The 23,352-nt window shown below is 39.6% G+C and overlaps 2 protein-coding genes across 4 annotated transcripts in view; one reads left to right on the top strand and one right to left on the bottom strand.

Annotated features, from left to right (window-relative positions):
* Positions 1-15,143, top strand: part of AMMECR1 (AMMECR nuclear protein 1) — a 69,388-nt gene extending 54,245 nt beyond the window's left edge. For 2 of the 3 annotated variants that reach the window (XM_032702444.1, XM_032702443.1), the window contains 3 exons: positions 6,388-6,478; positions 8,171-8,267; positions 10,731-15,143. In XM_032702444.1, coding sequence (XP_032558335.1) covers positions 6,388-6,478; positions 8,171-8,267; positions 10,731-10,845 — 303 coding nt within the window. In that variant the 3' untranslated portion in view covers positions 10,846-15,143. Of the gene's footprint in view, positions 1-6,387; positions 6,479-8,170; positions 8,328-10,730 lie in introns of all 3 variants that reach the window. The other variant, XM_032702442.1, reaches the window with a different exon arrangement.
* Positions 15,144-17,256: 2,113 nt separating this feature from the next.
* The window catches only part of TMEM164 (transmembrane protein 164), a 35,778-nt gene continuing 29,682 nt past the window's right edge, over positions 17,257-23,352 (bottom strand). Inside the window, exon 7 of the mRNA XM_032702445.1 lies at positions 17,257-23,206. Within this exon, the coding sequence (XP_032558336.1) occupies positions 23,000-23,206 (207 nt within the window). The 3' untranslated portion in view covers positions 17,257-22,999. The remainder of the gene's footprint in view (positions 23,207-23,352) is intronic.

Here is a 23,352-nt window from a genome sequence, read left to right as displayed (position 1 = left end):
CAAGCTACAGTGTTTCTCTTTAATAATAATTTAGCCCTATTAAATATTTAGAATTTCTTGAGGGAAAAAGAGGTTTTCTTTTGTATTTACACATAAAAATATATATTGGATAGAAACTGCATTTGTTGTTAGAATACTAAAAGGCCTTGCTGTCTCAGAAAGAAGGTATCCAGCAGTAACCTCAGCATTATGAATTTTACAGTAGCTGAAAATTAACAAAAGTGTGTTTTCTGTTCACCTCGTAATGGCAAGGGCTTCTTACCTTCCAGTATGTAATTCTGAGTTGGATGAATCCAGGTTTTCTTTGGGGTTTATCAGCATTTTCACCATAATCAGAAATACTCATTTTTTATGTAATGTCAGATCAAAAATAAATCTTAGCTGAAACTGTGTATGCATTCCCAATAAGGTGTTTTTTCAGAGAAGTTGTCTGCTTTGTCACTGAGCTGTTCACGTACTTTAAACAGTATTTTCAAGTAATCAAACTGTAGTGACTGTTAATACTAAACCAAGCTAGAAATCAAAATGGTGGAATTTTTCTCCTTCACTAGGTTGAGTTTTGGTAGCAATCATGTGATGTTTTTAATTTCATTTCATTTATTATAATTTGTAAAAAATCAGACTATGAACACGCTCTCAATGTGTGAAGTGCATAATGAAATAGTATTTAGGTCGGTGCATGTAGTACCTTAGAAATACTATTAGATGCTGGTTTATCATCTCAGTAATACATTTATAAGATGACCCAAATACTCATCCTTAAAGCTGAAACCAAAGCCTGAGTTCAAAAATCCACTCTCCCTTGGAAAGACTGGTTTTAACTTTGTTCCTTGGGAGGCTGCTGGTTCGTAACAAATATTGTATTAAACAAAGGAAGCTTTTACTTTTTATGTCCTTTCTGTACTTTACTGCAGAATCTGTGAGACTTGCTAACAGCAGTGTAATCAAGCTTAATGCAGAACTCTAGCCTTGCTGAGTTCTGGATGATTTTATGGATTTTCACAATTCTTGTTGTAAAAGCTCTGACTTGCAAGGGAAGAATGGAGGGGTCAAAAATATAATAGTCCTTGTGTTATCCATTTGCTTAGTTGCTGTCTTCTATTTCATTTAAGGTTTTTTTAATTATAGGGTTTTAAAACTTCTAGCAAATTCCTTTCAGTTCTAAGAAATGGTCACAAAGTAGGTTTTCATGCAAAAGGGCCTGGGGGCAGGGAGGTGATATATAAATATGAGGGGAGAAAATTGTAATTGCTAGTCCTTAAAAGAATGACTCATCGCTGTGTGCCTGTCAGTGAGATGGCTCATGTCACCCATGTTTCTTTTAAGAGAGCTGCAGTTATGCAATATTAATGGCAAAAGGACATTTCAGGATGTCTGGAGTATGATATAAAGAGATTCTGCATCTTTCACCTCCTGTAATGCTGAGATCATCCTGAAAAACATCAACCTGATTAGAAGACCCCATATCTGTAGGCGTGCTACTGATGATCTTGTGGGAGCCAGTTCAGCAGTTTGCTGACAGAGGCCACAATATTTCAAAATTGCCAATTCAGGCAACTCACAGTGCTCTAGGGACTTAGAGACAGGGTCATCTGAAGACACATCTCAGGAGTGTCTCCAAAATCCTGAAGCAGAGTCGTAGATCTTCTTTTCTCTGATTAGGAAATTACCTTCCCAAACCAAATAAATGAATATTTCAGTTGTAAATAATGATGCAAGATCCTTTTCCAGCACAAACTTCAGTCAGGTAAACAGGAGATATGTATGAATTTACTGCTGTTGGCTCCCACAAGATTTTTCAAATTGCTGCCACTTTCACCTTTTATAAAAGCAATCAGGGGAAAGTACACACCTTTAAAGGCACCTTCAGTGCCATGTTCATGAGGATGCTTCCTAAAATGTAATTTAGCATTCTTGTTTACGTGGGACCTTTTCTGAGTTGCAGTGCCCTTTAGTTGCTGAATAGATGTAGGGTTTTGAAAGGAGCACTGGGAGTGTAGCAGCTTCATTTCTGTTCAGCAGAACCCCTGAGATATCACTGTGGTCCGGTTGCTGCTGGGGTGGAGTTGCGCAGCCTTTCCACCTCAGAGAAATGGACAACATGAGAAACTCATGTTTTATTTTGTGTTAGTACTGTTCCTTTATTAAAGATCAGACAGCAAAAAGCTACTTATAAGAGAAATCATAAAGACCAGTTATTTTTGAACACATATGCCATTGATAGCAGTCACTCCTTCCCCACAGAAACTCAGCTTTATCCATATTGCCATTCTCCTTGTGCTCATCTTTGTTCTGTCCTTCCGCCAGGTCTTTTCTTTGCTGCAGAAACTGGAATTCCTGCCTCAGGATACTTCCAGTTTTGCTGTTGGTTGTTACTGCAGATATACATTGCAGTGGGAACTGCATGTGTAGTTAGCAGCACCCCAAAAAGAGGAATGTAGAAGAGTCTGAATAGGTTGCTGGGAAGTATCATGACAGGTCCTTTAGAAAGAGCTTCTGTTTGGTTTTTTGAAGCTTGTTAGTCTGCAATTTGGGCAAATAAGCTGGTGCTGGGAAGGGCCTGTGAGGGGATTCAGATCCCAGGAATGGCATGTGTAAAGTGGGATCAGGTACAGTTCCAGCCTTGGTGCCAGAGGCTCTGTCTCCTTGGGAAGGTACAGCTGCAGGGTATGTTACAATGGGAAATGGTTTAATGCATCCACTGCTGCCTTTTTTCTAGAGATACAGAGGAAAAAAGCAAAGTAACTACTCCCTCTCCGTGTTATAGCAAATGAATGCTTTTAAATTTTTTTCACTAATTTAATTAAGAATCTGGGGTGGGGAGGGTGTTGCTAGACAGTAAAACCTGCCTTGCTAATTCAGACCCTCTTCTCATCTTTTATTGAAAGATCCTAAACCATTACAATTGTATGTAATTATGATAAAAAACTTTTTGGAAATCATTCCTACACTTCCAACAGGTTAATAAATAACTACAATTGACCAGTGGCTCTTCCTTAAAATACACTGAAAGAGGTCTTTGCCCTGAAATTACTGGTCTTCACTAAAGTAAAATCTGCAGAATTGTACATGCTGGCTGTGTTAATACAGAAGGCCTTTAGCCTGTGTGCACTGGTTTAAATATTAACTTAAATAGTTGTAGCCAATAATGTTGAGTGAAAGGTAGCTTTTCAGTGTTGACAAAGTAGGTACATTTAAGAGTTGTGGAAAACCTTTCCTGCCTGTAAGTGCAGCGACACCAACAGCTCTTGTAGCTTCTGTTCCTTAGAACAGAGAAGGAGTCTTGATCTCAGTGTTTTATTTTCTTAGGACAATATTCAGTGATCCCCTGTATGTAAATACACAAGGTCTGATGTTTAGGTGCTTATCCAAATTCCCCATGGACAGTCTAATGAGAATAATATTATTTCTTCCTCTCAGGATAGTTGGAGAGTCAGTCCAAGGGGAACAGATTAGTGAACTGTGTTTGGAACTTTGGGACAGAACAGTATTTAACAGGAGAGTTTCTTGAACTTTGATTTCAAAGTGGGTTTTGGAACAATTTTTTCTTAGATATAGATACAGAGAGAGCTGTTGTGGGCAGTAATTTAGCAAGTGCCAGAGAACTTGGCAAAACAATAAATGTGGTGTGTTTTCTCCCATCCAATGGTGTAATTGAGGAATTCATTAGAATTCGATATGTAAAAATGAATATGAATGTGTTTAAATACACAACAAAGCCTGAATTTCTGTTAAGGTCACTTCAGAAGTGAAGTTTAAAGCAATCCTTAGGTTTTGTTTTAGTCTATGAGCTTGAATTAATATTGTCAGTGGACCTAGTTTTAGGTAGCCTCTGACCACTTACACAACAGGCCAGAAAGTTTAAGTCTGCAAGAACTGGATTTATAGGATACAGCATTTCATGTTCTAAAGCCCCATAGAAATATTTCTGTTGGAGGAGGTTGGTTTTTGCCTTTCTAAATCTCTCCTTATCTCACTTTCCTCTCCCAATAGCAACAGTTTAAATAGATTCCTACCCACGTGGGAGGCTGAAACACAGTCGCGTGGTGGTTGTGCAGCTCTGGAGGATACCTGTAGGTAGTAATTTCCCTAATCAGTGGTACCAGACGAGAGAGAACTCAAACTCCCATCTGCAGAAGATTGGTTTGTTTTTCTGAACTGCATAAACAGACGTTGTTGTTCTACAAAATGTTGCCAGTAGTGTATCAGTATTTTTAGTTTGGGAAGCAGCCCCAAGGCTGTGTGTGAAGGTGTTTGCTGGTCCTGGGAGGAATGACAGTTACAGTCAATGCCTTCCAAACACAGACCCAGCCCTTACCTTCCCATCTCAGAGAGGGATGTTTTGGAAAATCTCACAGAAGTTTTCATTACTGTGGGAACACTGATCTCTCGAAGTCAAAATAAATTCCAAACTGTGCCCATTCCAGTCTTAGTGTGGATCATTCTTATTTCGCTTGTGTGTGGCTTTCATTTATTTAACTCAAGCCTGGTTTTGATTTAACTGGAGCTGAACAATGAAAAGCCATTTGTACTGGGCTGAGAGTCCTGCTCAGCAACGCAGTTGGAATCCATGTTCCACAGAATCTTAGGAAATTTTCCCAACTGTGGGTGCAGTTGTTCATTCTGCTGTACATCCATTTTTTCTGCAGGCGTGGGCATAAAACTCCATTAAGATGATGATTGGTGAGAACCATCCCGAGCAGTGATACAGTTTGAATGTTGCATCATACTTAATACATCACTAGTGCTCCTGCTTAGTTGCTGGTGAATCCTTTGGGGTCACTGTTACGCAAAAGACTTGTGTAGCATTTAGAATCTCATATTCTGCAGGATTTGAAGGTGTGCAAAACCTGGAAATATTTAATCTTAGTACTTAGGCAACCAAATATAGACAGCAATAATATCATCAGCTGCAAAAACATACCGATTTTGGAATAAACTCAGTAGGCTCATTTCAGTTTCTAACACTGTTTTATTTTACTTTCAGGCCCTTTGGGTTCATGATTACATCATCTGAGTAGAGAGATTTGATCTCTCTGGCAATTAGATATCCATGTTAGGAAAGTTGGGGTTTAGGAGTGTTTGGTAATGAAATTCCATGTTAAAATTTGAGACTAACAAGTTCAATTCACTGTGAAGTTTCATTTTTCCTATTTATAAACAATGGTCAATTCCTAGGGAAACTCTTTGAGGCCATGAGAGCCACAAGAGACTCTTCTAACCATTTCTCCATGCTTATATCATATACAAAGAAGGAAAAGATTAAAAAATAAAGTCTTAATATAAGCAAATAAGATAATTGAAGAAGTGGTAGAGCTTTGTAAATATGCCTTATTTGTTTCTTGACTACCATGCAGTTAGAGTGAAATAAGTTGTCTCTGGAAAAACTGTTACAGCATTTTTTGTTTAATTTTGTGTTCACAAGGAAGTGCCACACCAAATAACATGATTCCTGTTAAACATCAACTATTCATTTTCTCATACAATGTTGGGAACTTTGGATTTAAATGGAAATAACATCTTGGTTGTGTGGGCATGAAAATAAAAATGTCCATCTACTAATGCTTTGTGTTTATGCACAGAATTCAAAAGCAACTGAAAACTTTCTGGCATTGGAATAACTTTTATGGCATTCCTGATCCCAACACAGGTACTCTCCACAGAATTATTGTACCTTGGAAACAGAGGGGCTTAAAAATGCCCTGGAAAGGTGTGCCCAGCCTTTATTTTATTTTGGTTTTAAATTTTTTTGGCATTTCAACTTTTATCGCCACCCAGCTCCTTGGTATTGGTAATCTTGGTTTCCATGCTGGCATTTTGCCATGCTGCAATACTTAGTAGCATGGAAATAGGAATTTGAGGCTGAGTACTTCGGAATATTTCCTTTGCCTTGTCATATGTTAGCAGAAATTTTGAAAGCTCCAGGCTTGAGTTCGTAGTGTGACAAATCTGTGATCGTTCAGTTGTTGCTTTGAACTAAATTAATGCTCTTAACTGAAGCCTCATTAGATATGGCAGCTGTTTAGTTGTGTGCAGATTGTAGCTGGTGACCAGGTGATTTTATCGGCAGCATCGTTGCTGACAGTGTCAGAGGAGACAGTAAACTTGGAGACAGAAGGACTTTTGCACCTCAGCTGGTTTTCCTGCAGCCCAGGAATGAAGGAAGCTCCATGGTGTGGAGTGGAGGAACATCCCTGTGCCACTGCTGAGCTTACGTGGCTGTGAGGTGAACACCTCCCAAAAAGGTCATACCCGCTGCAGTGCCACCTCCTGAAACTCTGCAAAATGGTATTAACCACTGAAAGGTTCATGTTTTGGGTCTTATCACGTTAGAAATCTGTACCTTTTTTCTGGTAATGTACTAATAAAGCTGCTGATTTCTTGCAGGTGGGTGTACATGGCATTAGAATAGAATTCATCAACGAGAAAGGATCAAAGCGCACGGCCACCTACTTACCGGAGGTTGCGAAGGAGCAAGGTCATTGTTGCACTTTATTTCATATGATCTGGTGAAGAATTTAAACATACCTATAAATCTAAAATGCAATATTTGACCCTGCACTGATGTCAGATGATGGAGCAATACTTAATTGTAAGAAGACTCTTATATAAAATGCCAGTTACATGCCTGTGTCAGTCCTCTGTAGGGATTCAGTAAACTGTAGCTGTTTTTTGAGCCAGTCGTAAATGCAGCATAGCTGTAGGAAAATAAATATGGAGGGGTGATAGAGTGCTTTCAGCCAGGCTAACAGTTGTTAAAACCTGTATAGTTGTTAGTCTGTGATATTGGGGACATGCAGAAGCTCTGCTAAGTGATGGGATGCCTGGGCAATTATCCTAACAGCTGATTTATTCCTGAGTTCCCAAAGATCAAGTTGCTTTTCAGTTGGGTACTTTTTGCTAGTACTTAACTCCTCTTACAAACATCGACTTCCCAGGGTTTTTTGATGGATGGAAGAGAATTATTTTTAATTTGAAGGTCCTAAGTAATGACGGTGAAATTCCCTTTTAATAGAGGCACAGCCTTAAGTTTGTGAATTTAAAAAGCTAGAGTAGATTTTGTTGAATAATCATCTTTTGGACCATCTTTTCAGCCAAGCAGCTCTGATTCAAAGGTTGATGGTGTGTTTCAGTCTGTCTCAATCTTTTACATTTTGCATTGCTGCTTTTTTTTTCCTCTCTTTCCTTTTTATATTTTTATATTTGTTTGTCCTCAAAGGGTTTGGCTGATACCTTTACTGAGGATCATCTTTAATTGATAATTCTCCCAAATAGTTGCTTAGAAGTCTAGAGTTGTTCCAGGCTTTTTTTTTAAATTTGGGGGGGGGGGGAGGGGCAGGAGGAGGGATGTGTTTAAATTTCTAAATAATTTTAGTAGATCATGCATTACAGTCTGACTCTTTAAGTCTCCAAAACTACCCATTTGTATTTTGTATGTACCCAAAACTACTGGGGTTTTTTGAGTTTTCTAATGTAACAGTGTGACTAAAGTATTGCATCTTTTGGAAACAGCATGTCTAACAGCTACTTAAAATATTAGGCTTTCTGAAATCAACAGGTAGGAGTTTTGAATAGCGTAAAGATTTTATTCAGAACAGTAATGATTCTTTATTTTTAATTCATCACTTCTTCTATTACCCAGACACCTATAATGTAATATACAGTAGTTCTAAAACACATATCGCTGTAAATCTAAGTGATATTTATGAAGAAATTCTGATCTCTGGAATTCTCTGCACATGTTCAACTAATAATTCTTTTCAATTTGACTTTATACCAAAATTTAATTTTCCATACTGCCATAGCCATTTATAGTTTATAAAGTGACTGTGATACATGATCATACCTGAACGTTTGGGAGAAGTTAAATTTTGTCTCTCACCCCCAGTCTTATGACACCTGGGTAGAGTGGCTTCACTTTTAGAATATTTCAACTATAAAATCATATATAAAAAATACATTTTGTTTGTAGAGTGAACTGTGTGTGTGAAGCAATCCTATATGTCGTGTTTCCTTCAGCTGTTCTGAAGTAGGGAAGAACGTTCTGGTCTCTACCGAACGTCAGCAGGGCCTCTGTCCTTAACAGCACCACACCCCGTTCTGTGTTTTTGCAACATCTGTTCCTATTGCTGGATTTCTCACTAATTTTTGCTACTGTAAAATTCAACAGGATGGGACCACATTCAAACCATAGATTCCTTATTGAGGAAAGGAGGCTACAAAGCTCCGATTACTAATGAGTTCAGGAAAACAATAAAGCTAACCAGGTACGCACCGGGATACCGCACCTTAGTCCTGTTTTGTAATGCTCTGAGTGTTCATTCCTGGTAAGTGCTCCTCGCAGATGGTAACAGTAACCTTTCCTGTGTATATCATTAATGATCTCTTTGTTTTCACAAGAGCAGTACGGACTTTGGAGGATCTCTATGCCTGGCACAGGGATTAGTGGCACTAAGCAAGAAGAGGCAGCTGTTCAGTACCAGGGCACGTATAAATCAGGGTACCTGCAGATTTCGTTTAGCTCTGCACGTTCCCAGCAGTGCTTTCCCAGTGTGTTCCTTGGCTGTAGTGGGTGGTCAGGGCTGTGCTTAACAGGGATTACTTGCCCTTGTAAGGCTGTATTTGGGCAGATGGTGTGTAGTGGGGCTGTTGCTGTACATCACAGAGGCCTCTTGGTACCCCTGGATTTTCAGAGAAAGTTTTGAGTTCTTTTATCCCCCCGTGGAGTACAGGTTTCCCTGATCTTAAGGTGTGAGACATGCAAGCCATGGCTTTGACAGCCAGTGTAACAGTGAAACTATGTCAGGGTATTCTCAGAAGTGAGGACAAGAATTTAATATTTTGTTTCATGCTAGTTTAGTTTGATTTTGCTAATTTAATAAAATGTGGTCTTGAGGGCTTTGTGGGAGCCAAACTGTTTTAGAATTAGCAGCAGATACTCTGCCCATAATACTGTAGCTATGTGGTGAAGGGTGCAGGATTGAATGTCTATAAGAATGGCTCTAAAGCTCTTTATTTGTATAAGCTTGCAGTGTAAAATGACTGCTGAACTTTAGTTACCTAGTTATGTGTGGAGAAATAGGAATTTTTAAAATCTTACGTTATAAGGAATTCTTGATCATTTGTACTTTTCAGGGAGATAAAGATTTTGTGTCTCAATGACTGTTCAGAATTCTGGATTCTTGTAGGAATCTAATTATTGTGGAGTAGCTCTGAGTAAGGAAAACATGCTATGTTAAAATTAGGGAGGAAGGATTTACAGAATCCAGCCACATTTCCAAGTGCAGAACCCCAATTTCCTTTTAATTTATTTCAGCTGCATACCTTGTTATCTTCTGTTCAGAAAGAACAGAAGCTATCTGGAGATAGCTGAGGGCAAGAGTAACAGTGCTATAGTTCACCAATGACAATTTCTGTGCACCTTAGTAAATAAGGAATATATTTTTCCAAGAAACAAAAATTCTATAATTCTTCTTGCTACATGATTTTGTTTAGAGCAACAGCATGGGAGCACAAAACAAACAAAAACCACCCTAAAACTCACACCTCCCCACCAAAAGAAACCACCAAAAGCCATGTGTTTACTCTATTTCAGTTCACAACAATGGAACTGCTACCAAAATCAGTGGCCTGATAAGTGGAATGAACAAACTATAATTTTTGATGTTCAGAAGAAGTATTTTTTTTGACTGTCTGTTGTACTTGCCTAAAACCTCAGCTTCTGCTGACAGGTTAGAGACAGTAATATTAAAACAGTAATTGTTTCCCAGCATTAAACAACCTATTTGAGAACCTCATTGTAATAACTTATTGTCATACACAAAAATATCTACTAGAAGAGTGGAATAAGGGCTTCTAACTTCTTTTTTAAGTCTGTAAATTAAAGTAAATGTCCTGTGTGTGAAGAAAGCTTTAGGCTGATCAAAACTAATCTGTCACTATCTTCACTTCAAGTTAATACCCAGCAATTATGGCCATGGTTTGAAAGAGAGAACTAAATAACAGTAGCACCAAAGGACTTGTACCAGTTGCAGGGGTCTGGAATGCAGAGGGACAGATTCTCTTCCATCTGCTGAGCTGTGCAGAGGTCCCATGGTTGGTTCTGAAGTGTGGGGATTCCACTCCCAGCCCAGCTCTCCCACCGGGTGCTGCGTTCCATCCCCACCGATTCCAGAACAGCTGCAGCTGATGCCCTCAGCAGGGCCCAGTGGTTGTTGGTTACATTGTGTTCCTTGTTGTCAAACAATACTGATGCAAGTTTATCCAAATTATTTGATGCCAGGGCCTGGATTCTGCTTTTAGTTACATAGAACTGGCCAGTGTTCTGGTGGGACCTCTCTCCATTATTTTTCAACCGTCTTGGGAGTCAGGAGAGGTCCCGGTTGAGTGGAAGTTTGCACATGTTCCATTTTTAAGAAGGGTGGTTAGTACAGTCATGGGTTTCTGTTCCCTCTACATCGAGCAACACAATAGGCAACCATTTTTAACAGTTCTGTTTGTTTAAAATATTTTTTATGAGCACTTATGTTGTGATTTGTGATGTGATTCAGGAATGACCCTGACCATTGTGGCAGTTCCCTCCCTGCCCTTGTGCAGCTGAAGTCAGTCCTACTCCCAGTATCAGAAGTATGGAGTTGTTATCTCTAACCAAACCATCAGTGCAGCATTTCTAGTGCTACTTGCACCTTCCTGGTAACAGTTCCTGAATTGGCTTCTTTGCTCTTTTCCAGGTACCGCAGTGAGAAGATGACGATGAGCTACACAGAGTACCTTGCCCATCGTCAGCATCATCACTTCCAGAATGGTATTGGGCACCCCCTTCCACCATACAACCATTATTCCTGACACTGAGCCGCATGACCAGTCACTGGACCTCTCTGCAGACCTCTTCCCAGGAGACCCTGCCCCTTCTTGGTCTAGCTATCTCTATTACTGTACCATTTTATGATGATAGTTTCCGTTGCCATGTTGAGGCTCCTTAGTTGGTTCAGCTCATCATGGCAACGGGAGGGAAAACTGCGTTACTACAAAGATCCCATACTTTTTTATTATCTATTCACTGCAGATTTTTTTGCAGCATATACCCTTGGGTTTTGTATGAAAATTTAAATTTCTACTTCATTAACATTGAATTATATCAATCAAGGCTTTCTGTGACTGTGGATGGAAGGAAGAGTTTAAGGATTTCAGTTAGGGATGCTTTGCTTAGCAAAAAGGCATTCATGGCTTATGCATTAATAGGTGTGACAGGGAATGAAACATATCAGATTCAGGTATTAAAGGAGACAATGAATTGCATTTTCATAACATTCTTAATAACGTGTGTACAATATCTCACCCTCACAGTAAAGATTCCACGTAGCTTTGTACATGATCCTCAGATCCAGCACATACAGCCGGAACGCCAGGGCTGACACACAGAATGCTTTTTTTTGGATGAAGAGAAGCGATTACGTGTACAATGAGAGGTGATGTTAACGTGGCAGCATTTTCAGAATCAAGTGGCCTGATTGGTAGGGCATGATGACATAATCCAGCAGGCTCCCAGATCCCTTTGTCTCCCATTCTGTGCTGGGAATCACGGGCAACTCAGCCCTGTCAAGACTCGTCATTATAATGCATTTGTAATGAGATGATGCCTTTCTGATGACTCAAATTAGGAGTGACATTTGTTTTCTAAAAACAGATTGACAAGTAGCAGATGTCATATTAGGAAGAAAATGGATTTAGATTTTAGTGCCTTTGACTATAACATAACTATATACTTATATATGAAATTCATAGGAAACATATAGCAAGTACTCCAGACGTTCTAGCAAACCCTGTTGAAGCTGCTATGGCATCAGGGGTTTGGACATTTTTTTTTCTTTAAAGTGAGATTATTTTTTTTTTAATAGTGAACTTATTTTGGAAAAGAGAAATCCCAATTTTGCTCTTTCATCTGCACTTGAACTTGTTGAGTTTTTTCAAGTCATGAATAGTTCAATCAAGTTAACTATTGTTTAAGAAAAGAAAAAAAGACTGTTGTGAGACAGCCAGGACAAGTATGCCATAATGTTACATGTTTTCATCTATTGCAGGAATAGTGCTTGAGAGCTGTAAGTACTGTGTAATAATTCTGATACCCCTCCACACGGTAGAAGAAAGAAAACCGATTGAAACTTTTTCCTGCTGTAAAAATAGGATTTAGTAAAAGGTATGTGTGGTATATTTGCAAGCCCAGTCGATGGCAGGAGCTCACTCCTTCCTCCTGTGCCTGCAGAACTCCCACTGCTGCCTGTTGCAGCTCAGTGCGTGTTCTAGGGGACAGCACAGGCCGTCTGTTACAGAAAAGACCTTCCTAATATGTGTTAGTAAACCACAGTAAGCAGAAATTCCAGTTATTTTGAATAATGAATGTTTGTAAATATATAGAGATATAAAATTCAAGTAGATGAAATTCATTAAAATTCAGTTGTTATAAAAAAAATTGGACTAACTGTAAAGATGTTTCAATAGGGTTTCAAAACCAGATAAGGATAAATTATGCTCATCCCTTATGCGAGGTTAGCTCTGCCACTTAATTTCTATGGAGGTTCTTGTAGAAGGTCTCTGATATTCCTTCATCCACAGCATTTATGTCCAAATATTACCATTTTCAGTTGCGATGCCTTAATTTATAAGCGGAGGGCCTGAAATTTCAGGAGCCAAGAGATGCCAGCCAGAAGCTGCAAAAATTAGTAGATGTTTATACAGAGGCTATTTTGGATGATACTGTTGTCTTGTTTCTACTTGGGGATCCCTTTTAGATGAATTAGTCTTCAAGTGGAAATGTGAACAAGTGGCTACCTGATAGAGTTGTGTTGGTTTTTTTTCTTGCCCTTATAGGGAACCTGAGCACAAACTGAATCATTCTGCTGCAAAAAAAAAAAGTCATCCGACCCCATCTTTATCTGTCATCTCGTTACAGCTCGCTCGTGCTTCTGCATGAGCTCATTGTTAGAAGTTTTTTAAAAAGATCTATTATATATAAAAATATATATGTATTGAAAGGTGCTAATCAACCTCAAGAAGGTCACGTGACTGGTCATGCGGATCTAAAATCATATCAGATTTTTTAAAAAATCTTCGATATATGCAGATGTTATACAGAATTTCTTACCAGTGTAATAATGATATACTGATGAATAAACAATCCTGCAGGTTTTTAAGGACAAGGTCAGCAATACTTCCCACCATGGCTTGGGGGAGAAAAGGATAGTTTTGTCTCCTTTTTGTATACAGCATAATGCACAATGCATTTTTGTCTATCTCTTAGTAGCTGTTGCTTAAAAATATAGTTAAAGGGTGTTATACAAACTGTAAAGGTGTGCTTTTGAACCGAGCTCGTGCCAGACCCTTCTGGACCAGAGTTTTGTATCACTAATTGAAAAACTGTTACAGAGTCTGTGGTCAATCAGATTGTATGATATTTTTCTCAAAGATTGGAATAATCAGTCTACCTACAGTGTTTCTAGGGCACCTACCTCCTCAGCACACAGTGCTGAAACTGCTGCAGATTGTTTCTGTGTAATTGTGGGTTTCTTTGTACCAAACATGCAGCTCACTGTGACATGCACTGGCACAGAATAGGTCTGTTTGCTTAAAGCTGATCAACAATTGCTCTCACAAATGTCATTCCCTTGGAGTTATGTTTAAGTACCTCTCAGTTGTATTGTTGGGGTTAGTTACAGATTTGTTTTTCATTTGGGGTACTTTATAGAAGTTAAGGTACAACCAAATAGCTTATATTTCACTGTTTGTTAAGTTGAAATGCTGATTTTTTTAATGAGCACTACTCGGTTTGCCTTATTCCATTAAGGAGATTGTTGGGGGCTTTTTTTCATTCTCTTGCTTAATGTTCCTAAAAACCCTGTTCTGTAAACTGAGAGAGACAACCAAACCGTAGACTTGACGTGAAGCTGTTACTTAGTGATGCTTCAAGTGGCCTTCCCGCTGCCGCCGCAGCTCTGACGCACCATCCCCGCGCTGCTGCCACGGCAGGGAGGGCACAGCCCGGTCCTGACCTCAGAGACACTCTGGAGCCGAGGGTGGCACAGCCACTGGCACACCTGGCGTTTGTATGCGGACCTCTACTTGTCTTCAAATGTGCGGGTTTTTAAAATTGTTGTCTGGAGTAGGTTACATCTCTTATGTGTGTTAGATCGAACCAAAGAAGCCTCCAGCCATGCCCAAATGCTGCTCCTAAAGCCTGCCTTCCAGTCCTTACAAAATCCCTGCAGGATTAAATGTGTTAACTTTTTTATTTTTGTACAGTTTCTAACTGATTTTTGCTAGTGATGTTAATTAAGTTTATTTGGGGAGTCTGAATATCTCCTCCATTTAAATAAACTGGTGACTTTCCTTTTATGTTAAAAAAAAAAAAAAAGAGAAACCCAAAGTGTGCCTCTCAGATTTAAGGGTTTCTGGTTACATTTATTCTTAAGACCAGCAATGATTCTTTATATACAAAGATATGTTTTCCTCATTTTTTTATTACTGTTAAAGAAAAAAATAAAAAAGAAAAACCTCTTTCTTTGCTCTGGACCCAGTAATTGCGCTGGTACATAAACGCACTGAGAAAACAAACTTTTGTTTGAAACTTTTGTAACAACTTATGACTGTTTTTGTATATCAAAGTTGATTCTTTTCAAGATATTTGGATCTAGTTTCTAAGTTATTTTAGCGTTTTATATGTTACAAAAAAAAAAAAAAAAAGAAATTACTTTAAATTGTTCACCAGCATCTTGAGTTATCTTCAATGCCATGGTGACACACAGTGGGCTTAGAGCTACCTGGAGTAGCTTGTAAGGCCTCGCTCTTTTCCTTCCTTCCTTAGCAACTTGATTGATTACAATAATATCACAGATTACCTGAACCCCCTTCCTTTATAACTAGATCCTCCTTCCTTCCACATTTAATTGCTATTAGTGTGAAGAAACTGTTGAAATGGGCATTTAATATAAGTACGGCTTAAAAAGAGAAAAATGAGGAAAAAGAAAAAAAAAATGCTAGAAGGTTATCTGTGGGTCTGTGAGATATGGCTGTGGAAAGATATTGTAGTAGTTTTAACACTATTGTTATTACCTTTTAAATCATTTACCCAATAAAATAAGGAAAAAGAATCACCATTTCTTTTTATGTCTCTCTGCTTAATTGTGTGGCTTGGTCAATGTTTTTATTTAAGCATTTGTACCTGGTGTTAATGTCAAAGGCTAATGGTGTGTTAGAAATATTTTCCTGGCATTAACTGTCTTTCCCTTTTGTCTGCTGCAGGAGCAGACTGGGGACAGGTACCTGCAGCTTTCAGTCTAATTCAGAAGGGAGTCACTCAGCACTCCAAGTTAAATCATTTATATTAGTTACATCAGTTATTATTTTATATCAGTATATTTATTGGTATTTATATCAATTACCAGTTCAGTTTTATACTTTTTACGTTGAAGTTTACACATGGAAGTCTGTCCAGACCTGAGCTTCTTCCTGTGAGACAGGGAAGTGGTTTCAGTCTTTTTAAGCAAAACTTGCTCACAGAACCAGTTGTACTGGTGTAACCAGTACATGGCCTACACCACTTAGAGACAGATTAGTCAGCACAATATTGTTGCAAAATGTGTATCAAAGAATCTCTGTCAAAGCCCCAGTCCAGCTGATGGCAAAGCAAAGTACCCAGAGAGGCAAAACCCCATTGGAGAACTTTGTTCCCTGAGCCAAATTCTTGGTGCACTGAGAGACACTTTCTGCTGAGTCCTCTGTAGGATAATTCCTGAGACAAAGCATTCCATCTCCCTGGAACTCAGGTCTGATTTTAGAAGGGGTTTGTTTGCCTGTGCCTAATGCAATATTCATAGCTCTGCTGGCTGTAGATGCAAAGTCTTTGAAAACAAACCAGTGGGATCCATGTAACCTTTGGATGTTGAAGACTGATGCAGCCATTGCTCCACTTGCTCCAAACCTGCCCAAGTAAATAGCTTCCATTGCTGGTTTTATATGTCACAGCTTTGGTATCATTAGTCTGAACTGCATAAAACTTTCCTAAAACCCTCAGGCCATTGAACTTTCAAACTAGTTATCACTTCCTACCCAGAGTTTCCCACTTTTCTCACTACTTTAGCCAACTCTGCCGTTACCATGCTATTAAAAAAAAAAAAAATCAAACTAACAGAGTAATATTGAGGCTGGTTCAGAGATGGAAACTTGCTTATTCTTACGTATTTGGTGGTACTAAACAATGAAAGGCTGATTTCCAGTTAGTTATAGAGAGCTGTTGAGAATAATTAGCAAGGCCTGAAAAGGGAAATTGCTTTCTTGGTTCATCTCAGGCTGCCGTACAGCACCACACTGGATTTCTACTTAAAGCTGCTATATCAGGGTTTATACTGTTCCAGAGAAATTAAGCTGGATAATTGATTCTGTTCCCCAGCTGCCTGAAAAATTAAACCTCTAAGATGCATATATAATTATACAGGTGGGCATATCCAGTGTGTTCTTTTTCCAGGAACAGTATTTGCCAGGAACCTCACACAAGGAAATAACCTGCTTGTCTGAGCTATGCTGGGTGACAAGAATACATTTATCTAGATTGCAATAATATCAATTACAGCCAGAAGCGTTTGTGAAGTGCATTAAAACTGCTTTTTCATCACCTCTGGTGTGGGGCTGTCCAAGTACAGTACTGCAGCTACTGCAGCAGCTTTCTGAACAAAGTTTTGAGCTGAAAACTTCTGTAAATGTTCTCCCACCTTCTACTAAAGTGCCATGAAATGGGAACTGTAAGACACTGGAACAGTGGAGGAAGCCTCATGGTACTGTAACACTCTTTCCTGAGCTCTTTACCTGAAAGACAAGGACAGGAAATATTTAAACAGTGATTAAAGGATTTATGTCCCACAGTGAGCTCTGCCAGCAAACTCAGGCTGGTGTTGACTGGCAGGTAGCAGGTACAGGTCATACTGAACTGCTTAAAACTTAGAGAAACCCCAGTAACCATTGTTCTCCCAGGAACTGCTGTGTGCAAATGGATGACATCAGGCAGTACAGACTATTTCAGACAGAAACCTCTGTATTTTGTCCTGACTTATAATTGGCTAATATTTAGTGCCTCTGTGACTCTTGACTCTTAATGTTACAAACTGAAGTGGAAAGGCAATTTTGGTTTTCTTACCTAATTATAAAAAGTCTTAAGCAAGACAAACTCCAGGCCTGACACAATTAGAATGATAACAAAACTGTCCAATATCCATTAAAATGCATTTATTTGTTTTAATTCAAAGGTTTAACAACTATTTGCCCAATGATCTGTACTTAGGGCACAACAACAAAAAAATATCCCATCATCAGACCAAAATACAAAAACAAGTACACAAATTACCCCGTATTTGTAAAGTTACCTCATAACCAAGGTTTAGCACATTAAAAAGTTTACAAAATTCATAACACTCTTACAAATTATTCAGAACTAACAGCATATGTGGCAGTTGAGCCCATCCACGTCCACCCTTGCCCTTGCCAAACCATTCTGTGCCTGGATAACGCTGTGCTGGAACTAGAGGGTGGGGTAACCAGATCTGCAAGTTTCCAAAGACCCCTTTGTGGTCCAGCCCAGCTCCAGCTCCCTGGCACAGCGTGGATGGGGAGAGCAGGGAGTGCTCACTGGTCTGCCTGCTGCGTTCTCTGCAGCATTGGGATAATGACTCAGTAAATGCAGAAATAATTTAAAAAAAGTACAAAATTGACCCTGAAGAAAAATAAAATTATTTATAAAACAGCTTGGCTTTGACTAAGTTACACCAACAGCTGCAAGACAGATTTACAGCAATATCACTTAAAGTACAAGATCACAAAATCAACAGATTATGAGTCTTGTCACCATAAAACTGAAAAAATCAAAGCTGACCTGTCTGCCTGCAGAAACCTTGCACCTCCTACCTGGGCTGACATGGGCCCTCTTCCTGGCTTTTGGCCTTTTCAGAGCTTTGTTAACAATTAGGACTAATTTAATTCCTAAGAAACCACCTCAAGTGAAACAATTGCAACACAAGAAAACAGCACAACTCTATTTTCCATTAGCTATGGATGCATAGAAAAACAAGTGCTTCTGGTTTAGATGCATGACTTAAGACACAAAAGTACAGTCATTTAACAGTTGCAAATACCATTTCTGAAAGGAAAATACAATTGGGCTTTACAAAATGATATCAAATATACACAACTATCAAAACCCTGATTGTGGCCAGGAAGAGAAATTATAATTAGGTACTCTCTCACCTCAAGATTTGCAAATGGACTGACTTTTCCTGTCTCCCAAGGTCGGCAAGGCAGCAGCTGCTCAAGCACACGTAGGCTTTGCCTATAAGCAGCATTTTTGAACTGTAAGAAGCTGAACCAAAACCAGCTCCAGGTGCGTGTTCATAGACTGGCTTTTCATCAGTTTATACGTGCACGGTTCATTTTCACCCTTCAAAAGAAACAAGACGCAAATTCTCCTTTGGTGCTTAAATAGCAAGAAGCTAAATGAATAAATGAATAGATAAAGCTCAGACACTGTTCAGTGTCTGAGTCCTTGGGAAAATAGCACTGCAGGGGTCCTGGACAGCTAAAGCTGTGGCACAAGGTAGTGGGTGCAGAAATGATACTGGCTCCCTTCTGTGCTTTGGAGGGCTGGATAAACAAACCCATGAGTAAACAAGTTTATTAAAGTTAATAATGCTCCATTTATGGGTACACTTGGAGGGAAATGTAGCCAGTCGGTGGCAGCAGGAGCAGTTTCCTTGCTCCTTGTTTCTTTTGAAGTGCCTACAGTACTAAAAATTAGAGGGCTCTGATCAGACCCCTTAATACATATCAGTGTCTCTGTGAAGGCCAGGCAGCGACACTGCACAAGGATTTTTTTCTGGGATTGTGCCCAACTTGCTCTTGGACAGTAAATGAGCCCACTTTGGGGTGAGATTTTACACTCAGCGTCAGCTATGGGGAATAGCAGGTGTGGCTGTTCAGCCCAACTCCTGCCCCCCACCTATTGCCAGTGTTGCCATAACTGTGAGTGCCACCACAAAGGACTGGGGCACACCTGGCCAGGAGGACCAGGACAACCCTTTCACTAGCACATGGCACTGCAGCTCTGTAAAATCTCAGCACCAGGTACCGGGCAACAGCTTCAAGTTATCTTGACATAGATTGTGTGCGTAATACCCCAGCAGAGAAAGCAGTTACCTCCCAGGAGCAGCAGGAGAGTTTTGTTCTTTCATTTCCAGCATAAATAAGCATAAAAGCAACCGAAGAAATCATCTGTATAGTGTAAGTGCCTATAAAAGAAACCTTTAGGGGAAACGAAAAATCAGCCTCTGTGAGGGAAAACAACAAATACCTGTTACAGAGCTGAAGCTTTCTCATTCTTTCCTATATCCTGCATGCACATGGAACAAGCTCTGGCTGATGCACATTCCCAACAGATACCAGAGACAGATGAGGAATAAAGGGTAAAAGATGTGAAGTTCAATGATGGTTTCTTCAAAAGTTTGTTGCCTTTCTGCTCCCATTCTGACCTGCCCCTCCCTTCAGTGGAGCCTCACTCTCGCTCTCAGCCTTGCTCTCCCTTCTCTTTCAAGGAACTGTGGATGCAGATCCTTGTGGTGGCTCACCATCACCAAACATGAAATATTTTTAAAAGCTTTCAAAAAAGGGGCACAGGGAAGGAGGGAATAATTGTGACTTTTGGGCCTGTCACTACAGGAAAGACATTGGGGCTCTGGAGCACATCCAAAACAAAGCAACAGAGCTGCTGAAGGGTCTGGAGCACAAGTCTGATGAGTGGGAGCTGAGTTGGCTCAGCCTGGAGAAGAGGAGGCTCAGGGTGGACTTTGTCAGTAGCCAGGTGGGAGTCAGTCTCTTCTTCTGGGAAATAAGCAACATGACAGGAGGAAACAGCCTCGAGTTGCACCCGGGGAGGTTTAGATTGGATATTAGGAAAAATTTCTTCACCAAAAGGGTTGCCAAGCATTAAACAGGCTGCCTAGGGAAGTGGTGGAGTCACCATCTCAGGAGATATTTAAAAGATGGGTAGATGTGGCATTTGGGGACATGGGTTAGTGGTGGGCTTGGCAGTGCTGGGTTAATGGTTGGCTTGATGATCTTAAAGGTTTTTTTGGACCAGCATAACAGGGAAAAGCACAAGTCAGCCCAGTGACCACCAGCCAGCTCTGATCCAGGGTGGGAAGGAGGGCAGCAGTGACCACTCAGTGGCTCTGCTGTCACAGCCAGTGGTGCAAGAGGTACAACTGCACCAGGAATCCCTTCAGCCAAACTGCCCAGGGATTTCCCTCATGTCAGCTCTGCCATTCCTGATACTGAATTTTAAGTCAGCCAGAAGAGCTCACAAATTTTGCATTCCAAGCAAAGAGCCTGCACTGGTGAGACACCTGAGCTCATTTAAATGCTCCTGCAGTTTTAATTGACCAGATGCAGTCAATGGTGGCAAACAGCAGCTGCTTTATACTTGTTTGGAATGCCCTGAAGCATATGACTATAAATAGGAAATGCTATAGTTTAAAAAAGAAAAAAAAAAAGACTGCTACCTATAGAAATGTTTCTAGTAACTACAATATTCTGAGGGGGAAAAAAGGAAAGATTCTTTAAAAAACAGGAAAGATTTTTTAAAAAAAAACAAAAAACTTTAAGTTAAACAAATAATAATGCTAAATAGTATTTGGGAAAATGTGGCTAAAATCATTCTATTGTAATACCAAATATGCCTTCTAAACAGAATTGAATCCAACATAAGGCATTTTGCCGAATTCTTATGTAAATAAATAAACCATGATACAGGTTAGGAAGAATTAGTATTTTGCTCAGCACTGTACAGGGGATGAAGTATATTAATAAGGGACAGGCTTTAACATCCAGTATTGGCATCTCCCAGCAACGTCCTGTATTTCATCACAAAGGACTGAATCTGCTGAAACAACCAGCAAGAACTTCCATCCCTTCAGCAGCTCATCCAGTGGTCTTCCACAGATGGATTCAGGCCTTCAATGCCAACACATTCTTTCTTTAGGCCCCGCTCCACAAACGCTTCAGAAGATATTCCCAGCTTTCCTGAGGCAGCAGGGAGAGTCCACAGTGGAATTCATCATGTACCAACACTGAGTGACAGTGAACTCTGTGTTAAATCAGGTGCTTATCTTCTGAGTTGAATTCTAATTAAAAACACGAGGAGCCACATAGTCTGTGTAACTCACACCAGCTGTATATGCCTGAGGGATAGTTCAGGTATATGCTGCATGTTCTCAAATTGTAAGCATACATGTATCTATTCTCTTGTATGTATGTGTATATATATATATATATGTATATATAAGTACACATACAAACACACAGAGCAAGGCATGGAAGAAAACCAAAAACTAGTCTGTAAATCAATGTGGGACAATATATTTCTGATTGAGGTGTACTTTTTTTAATCACAGAATAAAAATATTTGAAGTAGTCACTTCTTCCTTCGCCAATGAAAATTTTCCTTTTTTAAGGAAAACAGACAAAAAGCCCAAAATCAACCACTTCTTGTTCTTACTTTTCCCTCCTGAGGTATAAATGACTGTACCCTAACTTCAGAACATCCCTTCAGGTGATCCAGCTGAAGGAGGTATGGTGGTTTTGGTTTATCTTACAAGTCACAGCTTTGATAACACAATGAATCTATAAATTGCAACAAACTTCTGTGCAACAAAAACCTGCAGCCTCGAAACCCAACAGCCTGTGACACAGACTCACAGTTCTGGAAGAACACACTCAGGATTTCCCATCTTTCTGCCCAACAGTTTCTCCTCTAGCCTTGCAAAATGGTACACACTTCACTGTTTATCATTCTGCCCATCTACATCCTGTTCTCCAAAAGACAAGTTGACAGAAGATTTATTCTTACCAGTAAACTGGAACATGTTCTTTTCAGTAGAGGCCTGCACTGATTTGACATTCCTGTTTGTACCTGTATTTTAAAATCGGTACACAGAATGTAAAAGAGCTGTAAGGAGAGAACAGTTTCAGTTTGTTCCTTTTTTAACCAGTCTACTCAGCCAGGAGCAGTGTAGACAGAGCAGGAATGTTTCAAAAGCTACTAAGTAAAAAAAAGAGAACTCTGATCTTTACAATGGACTTTGTATCTCCACTCCTTCTCCAGTCTAAGCTAAGTGAAAAAACATTTTGTTCAAAGTCTGAACAGAAGAGTGGATGCAATATCTTATCATGGCTTATACATAACATGGTCTTTGAAATTATTTCAACATGATTTTTTTTCCATTCATCCAAATAAACGTATCTCCAAAGCATCAAGATATGATGGGACTTCACTAGATGGATATTTATCCACAGCAGCTTAAGAATTAAGTAGTTGATTTAAAAAACAAACCAAAAAAAGTATTGTTTGAATGAGTTATTGTTCCCCAACATTTTCAACCAGCTTAAAGAAAGTACAGTAGAACCTCACTCCTTTGCACTTACAACTGGGAGATTAACATTGTTTCCTGTGGCTGTTTTGGAACATTCAGGTTCTAAGAGTTAAGCCAGGATGATGTGGTTCAACATGTGTTCATTCACATCACTGGAGTGTTGCATTCTTTCCTATCCCATGATAGAACTGTACTTATATTTAATGGAAAATAAGTCAAAACAAGGTAGCACTGCCACTCTCTTTGCTGGAATGTGGACAGGTCCTGGCCTAACTTTAAGTGGTGGCTTAGCAAGATTCTACTGTAATCTATACAAAATGTATAAAACACAAACCTTTCCCAGAATAAGGCCACTAATTTTGCCATTGGCAATAGGCAGTGAGAAACAGCAGGTAAAAAAAACCCCTCACTTGATTACAAAGGTGTTTCTGAGGCAATAAACTGTGGGGAGAAGTATAAAGCCGTTGTCCTCTCATCCCTCCTCCTGGTTTTCCAGTATAGGTGTCTCTGCTTCCTGCACGACTCCATGGGGAGAAATTTCAGTCTATTTTCTTAGCTGGGAGTCTGAGCAAGTCCATGCTACATTTAAAGATGGGGCCAGCACTGTAAAACAGTAGGATTACAAGCTTCCCATGGGTCATGGTCATGACAGTCTGATGTCCACACGCCCAGACTCGATACCAGGGCCCGTAAAAAGGATCTGAGACGGCTGGGCACAACATGTTGTTCAAATTCACTTCTGTAACCTGAGAAAGTGACAACAAATTTATAAATTAAACAATATTTTTGCTTTGCACCGATTCAGACATCTAAACTGGTAATTTTGAAATTACCGTAATAACAGAAAAATGTTTAGGTGACGCTTTTGCTCGACACAAATAGGGCAGCTTCC

This window comes from Chiroxiphia lanceolata, chromosome 14 (genome assembly GCF_009829145.1).
Source record: "Chiroxiphia lanceolata isolate bChiLan1 chromosome 14, bChiLan1.pri, whole genome shotgun sequence".
In the NCBI taxonomy this organism is placed as follows: domain Eukaryota; kingdom Metazoa; phylum Chordata; class Aves; order Passeriformes; family Pipridae; genus Chiroxiphia; species Chiroxiphia lanceolata.
This window is presented reverse-complemented; position numbering and strand designations above follow the sequence as displayed.